Source organism: Delphinapterus leucas, unplaced genomic scaffold, assembly GCF_059928025.1.
Source record: "Delphinapterus leucas isolate spDelLeu-1000000601 "Yukka" unplaced genomic scaffold, BTC_Dleu_Yukka2 spDelLeu_asBTCV2_sq25, whole genome shotgun sequence".
In the NCBI taxonomy this organism is placed as follows: Eukaryota; Metazoa; Chordata; class Mammalia; order Artiodactyla; family Monodontidae; genus Delphinapterus; species Delphinapterus leucas.
In genome coordinates, this window is record NW_028322234.1 from 17750308 (window position 1) to 17765344 (window position 15037).

General features: G+C 57.2%; 1 protein-coding gene across 10 annotated transcripts in view; it reads right to left on the reverse strand.

Annotated features, from left to right (window-relative positions):
* Positions 1–15037, reverse strand: part of AP3D1 (adaptor related protein complex 3 subunit delta 1) — a 44837-nt gene that overhangs the window by 13400 nt on the left and 16400 nt on the right. For 8 of the 10 annotated variants that reach the window (XM_089905721.1, XM_089905718.1, XM_022557057.3 and 5 more), the window contains 12 exons: positions 9992–10087; positions 9317–9397; positions 8210–8290; positions 6670–6777; positions 4858–4987; positions 3998–4137; positions 3821–3894; positions 2584–2633; positions 1588–1637; positions 1446–1494; positions 257–402; positions 33–181 (listed from right to left, as the gene is read on the reverse strand). In XM_089905721.1, coding sequence (XP_089761847.1) covers positions 33–181; positions 257–402; positions 1446–1494; positions 1588–1637; positions 2584–2633; positions 3821–3894; positions 3998–4137; positions 4858–4987; positions 6670–6777; positions 8210–8290; positions 9317–9397; positions 9992–10087 — 1154 coding nt within the window. Of the gene's footprint in view, positions 1–32; positions 182–256; positions 403–1445; positions 1495–1587; positions 1638–2583; positions 2634–3820; positions 3895–3997; positions 4138–4843; positions 4988–6669; positions 6778–8209; positions 8291–9316; positions 9398–9991; positions 10088–15037 lie in introns of those variants that run through there. The other 2 variants (XM_022557059.3, XM_089905724.1) reach the window with 2 other exon arrangements.

Sequence of the window (15037 nt, forward strand, 5' to 3'; positions counted from 1 at the left end):
CACCCGCTTGCACGCTGGGCTGCGGGCCGCACCACTCGAAGTTGGTGATGTGCTGGTAGTTGGACTGGCTGCAGATGTCAATGATCTTGGTGAGCAGCTCGTCGCGGTAGGTCGTGCCCTCGGCCTTGTCCACGTGGGTCATCAGCTTCTTGACGATCTCCATCAGGTTCTTCTTGGACACCTGGAGGGGGGGCGGCTGGTGAGGGAGGGGCCGGGTGGGCCGGCGGGGCGGCCAGGTGGCAGGGTGGGCACGTACCATGCCGTACAGGAGGTCGAGGGCCCGCAGCCGGATGGACTCGTCCTTGTCGTCCAGGCACTGCAGGACAAGATCCTTGTGCGCCTGCACGGACTTGGGGTGTGTCCTCAGGATCTTGGACATGGCCAGGAGCCCCAGGTACTTCACTGCAGAGACAGCACAGCGCTCTCAGACGTGGACGAAGTTCTGAAAGCGAGGCCGGGCCTGCAGCCCCACCCCAAACCACCTGGACTCCGTCGGCCCACGTCTCACAGGCACCAGGCCCACCTCACTGCCCACCTCACCGTCATCTAGATTGGGTCGCAGCCCGTCTCTAGGGCAGCGTTACTGGCACACGACAGGCCTGTGGTCTACACCCGCCAGCAGGCTTCTACGCTACAGTGGCAGAGACCACACAGCCTGCAAAGCTGACAAGAATTACTATCTGGCCCTTTCCAGGAAAAGTTCGGCAACTCCTTTCAAAACAAACAGACCTGGATTCAAAATGAGCAGCCAGGGAATTAATTCCCTGGCTGTCCAGTGGTTGGGATTCCGCACTTCCACTGTAAGGGCCCAGGATCAATCCCTGGTCTGGTTGGGGTACTAGGATCCCAGCAGCCACAAGGCACAGACAAAAAAAACAAAAAAAAACGAAAAACAAAAACTGAGCAGCCCACATGACCAGGCCCTCAGAAGCCCTCTCCACCGTGGTCCTGGCAGCAGGGGCGTGTGACTGGCTAGAACCCTCGACAGCACATGTCGGCTGAAGGAAGTGCACGAGTTGGCACACGAGCAAGACGTACAGCAGCTCCCCCTCGCTCGTCAGGAGCCCCACGCACCACCCCATCTGATTAACCGCCGGGGGTGCCTGCAGCATGCCCGTGGGGACTTTCCTCCACGCCCAGCCTGCTCCTCCCGGGGCTGAGCTCGCCCTTTATGTCTCAACTGTGCTTCCGCCGGCCTCCCCGGCTCCTCCCTGCAACTGGGTCCCAGCTCCCCGTGGATGTGGGCACAGGGCCCAGAGCTTAAAGACCTTTCCAGTGGACACGACTGAGCGACACCCTGAGATGCCGGCTGGAAGGAGCCCGCCGTGCAGACGAGGAGGCTGTACCCGGGGAGGAATCTGCCAGCCATGCCAGGCCCACTCTCCTCTCGGGCGGGGACGAGCCCTGCGGAGGTCTAGGGCACAGGGCCTGAGGGAGCAACTCACAGTTCTGATCGGAGTCTTCTATTAATATCCTCAGTTTCTGAACACAGAGCTGTAAAGAGGGGAGATGCCACTCGTCACATCTTCTAAACCAATGGCAGAGTCCCTGGGGCCTAGGAGAGGAGTCCCTGGTCCCATGACATACCTGGATGCTGGCACTATGGTTGGGCATGCCAGACGACAGCGAGATGAGCACTGAAACAGATGACTGGGGTGAGGGCCCCGCGTGACCAGCCCCAGTGAGAACCTCAGGCTGGGTCTCTGCGACCAAGAGAGCAGACCACAGGCCCCGGGCACCAGGGGTCCTTGTCCAGGGCAGGTCTGTGGGCCAGCCCTCAGCTGAGACCCGCTGGCCCCGCGACGCACGATGGACCAGGCCTACCTCCCGTCTGCATCCCCACTCCCTCTGCCCATAACCAGGGCCATCTGCGATCCTGCCACACCTTGGTCCTCCCCATGGACCTTTCCAGACTCAGGGACCACTCTCTGGCCAGCCTGCCCTGCTCCCAAGTCCCACACTCGCCCTTCCTCTCCCTTTCACTGTCGCTGACCCTCAGCGACACTCACAGCCCACACAGCAGTCATGAGCGTAGACCCCGGGCCAGTTTCCTGGGCTTCACTGAACTTAAGGCTGCCCATGGGCTGTGAGGAGCATCCGACAGTTTAGGGCAGGGACAGGCAGGCAGCAAGAAGCTGAACCCTTGGGCCACCAACTCCCTCTGCCTATCTACAGGAAACTGGGCTGCAGGGACAAGTCACCAGGCGGTCTGACTGTAACTAACGGACTCCACGAGACCCTTTGGGGAGCACGTGCCGATTCCCTCTCGAGAACTCTCCTGGTTGTAGGTCCTATGCTAAAGACGCCACAGCGGACGCGGCCTGAGATTCGCTTTAAAATGCTCATGAAAAGCGGTCTTGCTGGTGGGTGTGGCAGATGCCAGGGTGCAGTGTTTATCACTGGAGCCCGAGGTTGGCAATGGCTCTGGCTGCAACCGTGTCCGAGCTGACACTTCCAAAGGGGCTGCAGATGGGCCGGGCCAAACAGCTTCCCAGCCGGGAACAAGGTTCTGGTGAGGCCCGGGGACCAGCTCCCCTGCCAGCGACAGCTCCCTGCTCCAGAAGAGGTCACCCCGGTGCTCACCTGCGATGACGGTGTTGACACACTCGTACAGAAGGGACATGGCAGACGTGCTAGAGAAGGAAACATAGGAGCCGGGAAGACAGGGCCGCCTGCCTCCCGCTCACCCCACCGAGACCCCTGGGGGCACCACCTCCGAGGAAATGCGGAGCCCAGGAAGCCTCGGGTCTGAAGGCCATGCCGGTGACACCCCACCCTGGGCAGTGAGGCCATCAGATTGCTCCAAGGGACAGAAGCACCCCTTCTAGCCCTCAAAAGCGAACTGAAATGCTCCCGCCACTGCAGCCCACGCACGAATAACCTTCTGATTCTGCGACTCCCATGAAGAGAAGCCAAGTTCCCCAAAGGCCTCTCTCCTCCAGCCCAGACCCTGCCGGCCGGCTCCACTGGGACAGGGAGTAGGCCTGGCCACGCGCAGGCAGGAAGAACACGGAGTCGTGCCCCATGTCATCCCTCGGGGGCGTCCAGGGCCACAGTGAGCACAGCCCAGGACGACCAGGGTGGGCACCAGGCACGTCCACTCCACTCTGAAATTCTCACAGTGATGTTCTCAGGCCCAAATCCCCCAAACCCAACAGCACGGGCTACCAGAGGCAGTCCACGTGAACGGTCACAGGACTGATGGCTTCTCGTAAATGCTCTGAAAACCACAAGCTACTATAAACCCGGAGACTGGTGATTTGTTTAAAATCAGCAACGTCCCAAGCCCTTGGCCACTTCCCAGGGGACCCCAGGAGCAGAATTTCCTGGCACCTGAAGCTTGGCCCCCACAATTCAACCACCTGAAGGCACCTGAAGTCGTGTAGAAGCTCCTAGAACATTCCAGAACTGGGCGGTGACACACTCACCTAGGGCTCTTCAATTAGACTGCTGAGGTCTACTTGTGAACCAGAGACTGGCTGGGATAGCTTTCTCCATCCTTTTTTTATTTTTAAAATATATCCCCATTGCCTGCCTATCTATCTGTCTGTCTGTCTACTTCTGGCGGGCTGCACGGCTTGTGAGACTTTAGTTCCCCAACCAGGGATTGAACCCGGGACCTCGGCAGTGAGAACTCGGAGTCCTAACCACTGGACCGCCAAGGAATTCCCTCTCCCTCCTGTCTTGAATGTGCTGTCTGCAAACTGAGGAAGGGAGAACCCAGAGACGCGGCTCCTGGCGGCGGCAGGCCCTCAGGCCTGGGTGCCCCTCCACCCGCCCCTCCTTGGGGCACCCCTCCCACGCCCGCCCCAAGCCCTACCTGTGGATCAGGTTGGTGAGAGGCTCAATCAGCTTCTTACCCAACCTTGGCTCCAAGGGGGTCAGAGCACCAAACTAGGGGACAAGAGAGGCCAGTGGTCACCCGAAGCAGGGGTGGGACGGCAGCCCGGGGCTCTGCTGGCTGCTGTGCCCAGGACACCCCAGGGGCGACACTTGCCAGTTTGATAATCTTAATGAGGACCCAGTTGTTGGTGGAGGAGGTCATGAGCTTGAAGAAGAGCGGAGCGAGGGAAAGGTAGTTCTTGGGGTTACGTCTGGCCAGCTCACAGATGACGTTGACTGCCGCCGACTGGACCCCTGTGAAGCGAGGGATGCCATCAGCAAGGGGGCGCCCTCCAGAGCAGGCCGGACCCTCGGGGTGTGTCCCCAGCAGGATCAAAGTCACTCCAGGTGCTCTGTCCGCCTCCCCCCCGGGGCTGCCCCCGCTCATGCCCCCAGCCTGCCTCGCCTGCCCCTCGGCTCCTGACCCTAACCACGACGCTCCACACCCCGTGATCCTCTGCGATGCACAGCAGATTCTCCCGAGACAAGCAAAGATTTGGAGAAGCTGTTTTACATCTGGCATGGCCCGGGGTCTCTCCGGAAGGAGTTACAGAAAAGGACAGGCGGAGGCAGAAGTGAACCCTGTGGTGTGGGACTGCCGATCAAGGCAGCAGAATAAACACGAGACTGTGAACATGCGGACAGAGAGGCCTCCCCAGTGAGCGAGTGTGGTGTCTGCTACGGCCTGGAGGCAATGACAGCTGGCAGAAATAAGCACACCCAGTGGTCTTGGTTTCTAAATCCCACACCAGCTAACAAAACTAGAGCTGTTTGGAGAAACGGCGGATTCCAGGACTGGCGGGAAAGTAGAAAGCGAACCTGGCATCTCGTGCTGCCAGAAAGTAAGAAGGTGCCCTATGGGGGAGGGCTAGGACGGGGTCCTGGGACCTAGTACCCCCCTCCTCCAAGCCTTCACAGACGCTGGTGGAGCATCACGGCCCCACACGGGCCCCTTCTTAACTCAAGTCAACAAACCAGGATCGGGGTCCTCCAGCTTCTCCTTCAGGCGGGGAAAGGCAGGGCGCAGAGACTCAGGGTACTTCAGGAACACCTTGTACATGATCAGCACAGCCTTCTTCCGGATGTACGGCTTGGTGTGCGACATCTGCAGGGGCAGAGGGTGTCAAGTCTCCCTGCTGACACCACTGCGCCCACCCCTCCCCGGTCCTTCCCGCACCCCCTGCTCCCCCCCACTCGCCTCCCCTCCCCTCCCACACCTGCCCGCGTCTCGCCTCCATCACCTGGAGGATAACCCTCTCTCCAGCTCATCTGGCTTCTGGCCTCTGAGACCGGCCTGCAGGTTTATTACTCCACTGCACCCCCCTCCAGCCCAGGGATTACACAACAGTGTCTTGGACGGAATCAAAACCTGCCTCCCTGAGTCCATGACCCCAGCTGGCCCTCTGGAGGCTGAGACCGGCCTCCTGGACTCACTGGGGCGCACTGAGGGACAGAATGAGGGAGGGGGGCCCCAAATGGAAGGTCACGCTGGAGAGAGCCTCCACCTGTCAACACTGGCCTCGGACTCTTAGGGCCACCAAGACCTGTCCCCAGAGCAGTGCCCCTCGCCCGGGCCTCAGCCCCCTCCACACCTCTGCACTGCACCCCTGGAGCTCCTGTCCTTCTTCAGGACCATGCTCCGGCCAGGAGGGCCTCTGGTCTGCAGGTGGGCCTCTCGTCTGCAGGTGGGCACACTCCTCACCTGTCAGAGCCCCAGGCAGCCTGGCCCTAAGAAAGCCACCCCTGCCCCCATGACCTGGCACCGAGACTCATTGTGATAGCTCACTACCGCCCCCCTGTGGACTCGTGACCGCTTTCACCTAGAGAGCTCCTCACACTTCCCGAAGAGGGCCTGAAGATCAACACTGTTGGCTTCGCAGGCCAGAGTCTCCATCTGACTCTGCCCTTGCTGCTGGGAAGCCCACTGTGTGGACGAAGGGGCGGGGCCGTGTGTGGACAAACCATTTATAGCAGGCGGTGACTGGATGCAGCCCGGGCCGTGCTATGCTGGCCTGGGATCTAGAAGTTGCGTGTACCCAAAGCCCTCTAGACCGCGAGCCAAGACCTGACCATCTGCACAGAGAACGGGCCACGTACGGACAGAACCCTCCTGGGAGGAATATGCCACCCTTCCACGCTGCTTTATCGTGGCCGGAGGGTGGAAGCCTCCCAATCATGGAGAATCTGGCGTGCAGGCAACCCTCTGAGGGCTGTGATTTCTTTCCGTTTTTTTTTTGTTTGTTTGTTTGTTTTAGGGTCAATTCCAATTTTGTTTTTATTTTTTAAATTAATTTTTATTGGAGTCGAGGATTGTGATTTCCAAGAGCACGTCCACATTTCAGAACAAAGTTCTTGCCCACCTTGGAGATCAAGGCTGGCTGGGGTTTCTGCCTTTTGGATGGACTGGGCCCCAGACAACAGATTTGCTCAGGTGAAAATAAAAAGTTCCCTCACCAGAGAACCACCTGACCACGCTGCCTGCCAAGACCACTGCCATCACCACCCATGCCTCAGAACACAGCTGATGGGTCATGCGCTCACGACAGGCCATCGTCCCCAGCCAGACCCCGCCCCTCCCCAGCAGGACCATTTCAGAGGAGGTGAGGTGTGAATGCTGGGCCCCACCAGGTGATGGAAAAGGAGACGGTGACTCGGTGTCCCAGCTCATCCTGGGGACCCAGGCCGTTTCCGTCCACCCAAGTGCCCTCAACGTGACATTACAACCTCGGTTTTCCAGGCACGTCAGGGAGCAAAAGCCAAGGGGGGCGGTCATGCTCCCAGACTCACCAGTGTCATGATGTCGTTGGCTAAGTCTCTGGCAAGATCTGGGGTAACAAAACAGGACAGGCCAGTCAGCGCAACGCCAGTGTCGTACTGGCTGGGGCTGCTCAGGTCCTGGAAAGGGAGGGAGAGGGTTAGAGGCAGGCGCCCACTGCGCCTCACTGGGTCCCAGCTGCGCCCGCCAGTCCTGCTCTGGGTCTGGAGACGGGCTTGGACGAGGACTCACAAGAAGCAGCCAGCTCCACGCTCTGTCACCGAGCAAGAGCCAGGACGGCTCTAAGGGGAGGGCTGTCTTGGGTCCGCCCCTCGCTCCAGGAGTGCAATAGGGCAGAGCCAGTGCCACCCATGGCTTCCCTATGGGAGAACCCAAGGGCCGAGGAAATGGTGCAGCCAGACGGGCTCCGACCGCCCAAAGGCATAGAGTGGGGGCCGCCCAGGGTGGAACCCCAGAACCTCTGCTTCCATTGGGGTGTCTCCCCTACTACAGCCAGGGGTGACTCCTCTGGGCCCCTCCCCAAAGCGGAGAGAAGCTTCCACCAGAGCTCCACCCCTCAGGGGAGCAGGAAAAGCAGCCACAGGAAGTGCACATCTGCCCTAGCCTCTGACATCACTCGCCTGTGCTCCCGCTAAAACCGATGCGGAAGCCCCATCTCGGCACAAAGAGAGGACTCTGTTTACATAGAGGAACCTCCCCAAACTTCACACATGTGGTAAAAGATACACTGAGAGACGTTTTAAGAGTTAATCTTCCAGGGACTTCCCAAGTGGTGCAGTAGTTAAGAATCCGCCTGCCAATGCAGGGGACACAGGTTCGAGCCCTGGTCTGGTAAGATCCCACATGCCGCGGAGCAACTAAGCCCGGGCGCCACAACTGAGCCTGCATTCTAGAGCCCGCGAGCCACAACTACTGAGCCCATGTGCCACAACTACTGAAGCCCGCACACCTAGAGCCCGTGCTCCGCAACAAGAGAGGCCACCGCCATGAGAAGCCCACGCACTGCAATGAAGAGGAGCCCTGCAGCCTGCCCTGCAGCGCCCGCTTGGAGCCCCGACACCAGCCACCTGCGGGGCGACCACAACAGCTCTACCCCGACCTTGGCGCCAGCTGTCTGAGAGCCCCGGGCCACAGGGTCCGATGTGGGGTCTGGGGTGGGAAAGGGTGCCTCTGACACCCGCTCTGACCACTTGCAGCGAGGCGGGAGACAAGAGATACTCAAAGTCCTGAGGCCAAGGAAGAGCTGACTACTCAGTGCTCTCACTGAAGAGCATAGAATACCACACGGGGCCGAGAGACGCACCTGGTCCGACTCACAAGACTCAGTGGGCACAAAGGCCCCCACGCTGGGAGGGGCGATCCCTCAGCAGGCGCCCCCAAAAGAGGGGAAAGGGGCTGAAAAAAGGAGTGACCGAGGGGGCAGCCCCCGTCGCCAAGGGGGGAACACGAGAGAGGAAAGCCCCGCATGCCCCGCCGTCCCTTTTCCCATTTCCGAGGATCGCAGAAGGCTGTCCATCTGCCCGCTAACCTGCTCCCACAGGAGGGGCCTACCTTGCGGATCTGGTTGGTGGTCAGCATGATGACGTCGGTCCCTTCATGAAAGCACTGGGAAGCAGCGAGGTAGCCGATTCGCTGTGAGTGGAACAAATGGAGACGTCAGGGGTGACAAGGGGGCTGGGCGTCCTCGGGGAAGCACCCAGCCCTCCTGAGCTTCACGCCAAGCAGCTGGCCCGTCACAAACCAGGAGGAGGGCACCCCTCGCCCTGTCCCAGGCATATGGTCTCTGGAGCACAGTGTATTTCAGGGGTTGCCAAGCACATCCTGTCGCTAACGTGTGCATCCTCACTGCCTTCTTGGCAGCGGGAGCTGCTGTTACGGCCTGACGGAGTAAGTCATCACAAGCGCCTAAACTCAGGCTGAGTGTAACCTAAAGTCACACCCACACGTGCATGTGATACTTAAACACACGTGCAGAGCACTGGCCCAATCTTGGCAAATACGGCATTTCGTTTCTTCACCAAGAGTAACCGGCAGGCAGGACAACTGTGTCCTTCAGGAGGACGGGAACCCGCCCTCGGCAGTGACCCGTCGGCAGGACACAGCCTCAGCCGCCGCAGGGTGTGTGTTCCCAAGGAAAACTGAGCCAAGCCAGGAAAGCCACGGGACACCCCCAAATGGGCTGTGGGCACTAAAAACCGCTTTTCAGAACATTTACTAAAGCAGAAGACATGCTTATTTGTTACGATATCAAGTAAGAAGAAAACAATGTCCCAAACTGCGCACGAGTAGGATCGCTGAGACGCCAAGAAAAAACGCTAGAGGGTCCTAAGAGACAATGGGACAAATGACAAGTGGTGGCCTCTCAGGGAGACGATCAGTGTCTGCTTATTTTTTTGAAAAGTCACAAATTTAATCTGTATTATGAAACACATAACCAACCCTACAAACCCGAATTTCACTGACACTACTTAAAATGGAAAGAAAAACGTGATGCAGTAGTGCTAAGACCTAACTGGACAGAAGTGGTGATGGGAATGGGTCGCTGGTGTCTGTCACTGTGTGCCCTCCCAGCATGGCCTGCGTCACAGGACGGACGCCCTCCTCCCCCAGGACCCCACCCACAGGGCTCAGGCCCCAGAGCGAGCTGGTTCCCTTCACCTTGAATGTGAACTTGGAGGCGCTCATCACTTCTATGATGTTGAAGGCGGCCCAGCTGATGTCATATCCTAGCATCTGCAGCTGCGGAGGAAAGAGGCCGATTCTCACGCACCTGCCCCAGCTCCCCACCCCCATACACTCTGGGGAGATTCATTTCTTTTTCTGACAGGTGAGTCTTCACATTTAAAACCAAAGTGACAGGTTAATAACACACTAAAATAATGCCCCTGATAAATAAACACCTGCTGTTGAAAATACCAGCGTTACATGGGTTAAAATTCCCCACAAGGACCGGTAAACGGGCAGGCCGTTCATCTCCCTTCTCTGACCGGGGGAGGCCAGCATGGGGTGCCTGGCCCAGGCTCACACCCCGACCAGGGAACTGCAGGGTTCCACCCACCAGGTTTCGGGGCCCAGCCCACAGGGCAGTCGTGAAAGCAGGGGCGCTCCCGCCCCTCCATGTGGGAAAGGCCCACTGGATGGGGCCCCAGCTTGCCCTGTGCCACGTGATCCTCACGCATGCCTCGCCCTCCACCCCAAGTCAGCCCGGCGTGTGCCCCCAGGCTGACGCCTGGAGCGGATGGTGTCCATCAGTGATGGTGGGGCGGATGGACAGACAGCAGGGGGATGCTGGAGCCAGACCCGGCCTGACAGAGCGAGCGGCCCGGCACTCACGTAGGTCAGCTTGCAGACCGCATTTGCTTTCACTGCAATGTTGTCTTGCTTCAGCTCTTGCTTGATTTCATCAATGCACTGAGAGATATATTTTGCCTAAAAGGAAAAAAAAATTGAAAAGTTGCAAGTGTCTGGCTAAAACCTAAAGAAGCCAGACACAAGAGGTCACACAGTGTGCAATTCCATTTAGATGAAACGTCCAGAGCAGGCAACTCCAGAGAGGCAGAGGGGAGTCCTGGTTGTCAGGGGCTGGGGGAGGGGGAGAGGGAGGGTGATGGAATGCTCTGGAATTCAACAGAACTCTGTGACTATACTAAAAACCACTGAATTACACATATTAAAGGGGTGAGCTGAATGGTATGTGAATGATAACAAGGCTGTTATCCTGAAAAGCCCTGTCAGTGCAATAAGCTGCCTGGGATCCCCCAAAGCTCTCCTCCCAAGGGGCGGGGGGCCGCGAGAGAACAGGAGTGGCCTGGGCTGATCTAGCCTAAAGCAGGCACACTGAGCTGCGGGATTCTGCTTCCCCTACTCGTGTGTATATCTGACAGTTTCTATGATGAAAAGTTTTAAAACTTAGAAAAAAAAGAGTAACCATTCCAACACAGAGCATTAAGACACGGAAAAGTTCTTAGTCCTCCAGTTTAGCCCTTTAACCAGCTGTGAACAAGAGAAACTGCAAGCCCAGAAGAGATCCCACGTCCCAGCGCCAAAGGCCCATCCCTCAGCCCGCATGGCCAGGGGCGGCAGGTCCACCTCGGTCCCATGCTGCCGTGACCGGGGAGGCCAGGAGCCCCGCCCAGCACAGCCACCCACGCTGGGGGCCCCACTGGCACCCACAGCAGGAAGGGCCTGGCCACCCCAGGAACCGTGCCTGTTGGGCCCCTCCCATCCACCTCCACGCGGCCCGGGTTCAGTACTGGCCCGGGCAGCCATTCTCCTTCCCCACACCGCACACATCACAGAGCCGGGGCCCAGCAGGTGACAGGCCACGCCGGGGCCTCCCCCCAGGCACCTGCCACAGCGCTTCACATAACTCCACTCATTTGACCCCCCTCCATGCCCCCGTCCAGGTGAGCGCACTGGTGCCTTCCAGCTCCTGCAGGGCCGGGGCTCACTGCCCATGTGCAGCGCTGCCCCCCGTGGGCAGGAGCACCCATGGGTCCCCTGGGAGGGCCCCTCGCAGGCCTCTCGCTTGCTCTGGGGCTGGCCACCGAAGAAGAGCGCCGAGGCGCCTAAGGCCTAGATGGGCCAGATGGCATGGGCGCAGGTGAGAGCCGCCGGGGGTGGGAGGGTGAACACCTCCAGCCCCCGGGACCCCCGGCTCCTCCCAGGACCAGCCACACTGGCGGGGGCACCGCGGGCTCCCCTCGGGATCCCCCTTCGCTGAGGCCCTTCTCTAGGCAGCCTCTCCCGCAGGCTTCTCAGGGCCTGTCTGACGGGGTCTGTGTGCACGCCCTGCTGGCCTCCTTATGACGGACGCTGCAGCGTGTCAGTGCTTGGCTGCGCTGCCATCATGCGTGTCCACCCACCCAGCAGCGCAAGGGCTTGGATCCTTCCCACTTTCTGGCTCCCGTGACGCACACTGCCGTGGATGTGTGTATACAGGCGCCTGTGTGGACACCTTTTCGATTCTCTTCAGTTTCCTCACTACCCCAGCACTTGTACTAAAACACGGATCAAAAGGTCAGTACCGACACACGCGGTCCAGAGCGAGGAATGTGCCCCATGGGGCGCAAGGCTCCACCCCCAGAGCCGCACAGAAGTCCCATTGGCAGTCTCAGGAGAGCCCAGCCCTGCCCAGAGACGGGTCATCACTCAGGGCTGGGAGGAGTGTGGTGCCCCGCGCTCCCATCACCCACCAACAGTGGCATCGCCTAAACCTGCCAGGCTAGCGAGCTCAGTGACCTCGCCCAAGTGGCTGCACCCTCCTCCCACGTCACCCCAGACCACTCGTAGGCCCAGCACAGGCTCTCCGGGAAGGCGCCACCCTGAGAGCGCTCTCAGCGAGCGTCTGATGAATATTCCATGACCAAGAGTCGGACAATGGAACATGGGTCACCAGATCCTTCCAACGGGCTTCCAGTTACTAATCCCCCAGGCGCCTCAGTTCCCATCCCAGTGCACGATAACCCCTTCATGCACCCTGGATGTGCTGTTAATGATTCAAAAGGGAAAGAACAGAGAGATGATCCCAAGCGTGGGAGAACAGGCCCAGCACACACCGCTGTGGGAGATGGTCTGCAGGTCCCAGGTGCAAACTGGTGCACGCGCACGCACACACACACGCTGGCCCCTCAACGCCCAGATGTCCGTCCGCTGGTGAACGGCCAACACGGTGCACTCTCTGCACAAATCTATTTTCTAGGTGGCCCAATGACCTCTCAGCTTTCAGGAAGCCAGGCAGAGTCCGCTCCTGGTAATGTCTGCGCAGCCACCGTCAGACCACGCCTCCCACCAGCACTGTTTGGAGACAAATGTCCGGGCAGCACAGGACAGGCGAGACCACTGGTCCTGCCCCGGCTTTGATCCTGAGAGCCACGCAGAGCAGGGAGCAGCCTGGGCAAACGCAGCTGCTGGGAAGTGAGGGGGGAGTGGGGGCAGGGGGTGGCACATCCTCACGTGAACTTTGCACCCACCGCAGCACTCCAGTGGCCTCCTGCCCACTGTAGGAGAGGCTGAGCCGAACTTCCAGCGCAGACAAGCTCACTGCCCCTAAAACACATCCCCTCTCTGCAAAACCAACACTCTACTGAGAATACAACAGAATCCAGTGACTACAACATACCAGCCACAATGTCCGGGTCACAAGCCCAAATTATTCAAATTAGAAACAGGAAGGACTTCCCTGGTGGTGCAGTGGTTAAGAATCCGCCTGCCAATGCAAGGGACACGGGTTCGAGCCCTGGTCCAGGAAGATCCCACATGCCGCAGAGCAACTAAGCCCGTGTGCCACAACTACTGAGCCTGCGCTCTAGAGCCCACGAGCCACAGCTACTAAAGCCCACACGCCTAGAGCCCGTGCTCCGCAACAAGAGAAACCACCACAATGAAAAAGGTCATGCACCACAATGAAGAGTAGCCCCTGCTCGCCACAACCAGAGAAAAGCCCGCATGCAGCAACAAAGACCCAACACAGCCAAAAATTAATTAGTTAATTAAATAATAAAAAAAGAAACAGGAAAACATAACCTAACCTATACCCAAGGAAAAAAAGAGACGGCCAATGAAGACAGGCCCTGAGGTGATCCTGGTGATGATGAACACATTCGTGTGCTGAGATTTCAACACAGCAACTGTAACCATGCTCTCATGACCAAAAAGAAAATATGCTCCTAATGAATAGAAAAAGAGGAAATCTCAGCAGAGAAAGGAAAGTGACACAAAACAACCAGATGGAAACCCTAGAAATGAAAAACAATTTCTGAGGTAGAACAGGCACTGCGTGGACTGGACGGGGAGCTGGAGCTGAGAAGAACAGGGAACAACAGGGCCCACCCATTCTGAAGGGAGGAAAGTCAGGCAAGGCTGTGGTACACCAGAGGTGGTAGCGTGTGTACCACTGGGGTCCCAGGAGAGGAAGGACAGAGAAAATATATGAAAACCTAACAGCTCAAACTTCCCCAAATTTGGTGAAAGACATAAACTTACAATTTGAAGAAGCCCAGCACCGCCCCCCCAAAACAGGAAATATAAAAGAAAATCACACCCACACATATCACAGGCAAACTGCTGAAAACTGAATATAAGGAGAAATTCTTCAGAGGAGCCAGAGGAAAAGGGTGTGCTGCTACAGGGGAGCAGGGGGCTGAGGGAGGTGGGAGGACTCCAGGCCCAGGGCTCTCCATCCAAGAACACCCCTCAGGAATGAAGGCACAGTAACATCCCTGCACCTCGGAGCACCCACGGGGACGACAAATGAGCCCACAGGAAGTGGTTAACCTGCAGGAAGACCCAGACTCAACACTAGTTTTTAGCTATAGGACAAGTGCACAGGCTCATGGTTCCTACAGGCAGGAAAAGGGAGGAATGGGTTGTAAAATATTAAAATAATGTTTCAGGAGGGCGGAGTCAAGATGGCATACTAGAAGGACGTGGAATTCGCACCTCCTCACAACTAAGAGCACCTACCAGGCACCGGTGGGGGACCACAGACACCTAAGGGGACAGGAGGAACCCCCAGCGACCGGTTGTTTCCATTATAGTTTTATTTTTCCTAATATATTTTTTATCTCTCTAATTTTATTTTGTTTTTTATTCTTTGATATTGTACTGCTCCTTTTTTTCTGTCTTCTTCTTTTTTTTAATTTTTCTTATTGCACCACAATGCTTGGGGAATCTTGGTTCCCAGGTGGGAGGTCGGGCCGGAGCTCCTATGGTGGGAGCTCCAAGTCCAAACCGCTGGACTAACAGAAAACCTCAGACCTCTGAGGAATATCAATCAGATATTCAATATCAATCAGAGTGAGGCCTCCCGGAGGTCCTCATCTCAGCACCAAGACCCAGCTCTATCCAACTGCCTGCAAACTCCAGTGCTGGACGTCTCAGGACAAACAATCAGTAAGACAGGAATACAGCACCAACCATCCAAAAAAAAAAAAGAGGACAAAAAAATTCGTTTCAGACGAAGGAGCAAGGTAAAAACCTACAAGGTCAAATAAATAAAAACAAAACAGGTAACCTACCTGAAAAAGAATTTAGAGTAATGATAGTAAAGATGATCCAAAATCTCAGAAACAGAATGGAGAAAATATGAGAAACATTTAAAAAGGATCTATAAGAACTAAAGAGCAAACAAACAGTGATGAACAACACAACTATTGAAATTAAAATACTCTAGGATGAATCAATAACAGAATAACTGAGGCAGAAGAACGGATAAGTGAGCCAGAAGATAAAATGGTGGAAATAACTGCCAGGGAGCAGAATAAAGAAAAAAGAATGAAAAGAATTGAAGACAATCTCAGAGACCTCTGGGACAACATTAAAGCACCAACATTCGAATTACAGGGGTTTCCAGAAGAAAAGAGAAAAAGAAAGGGTCTG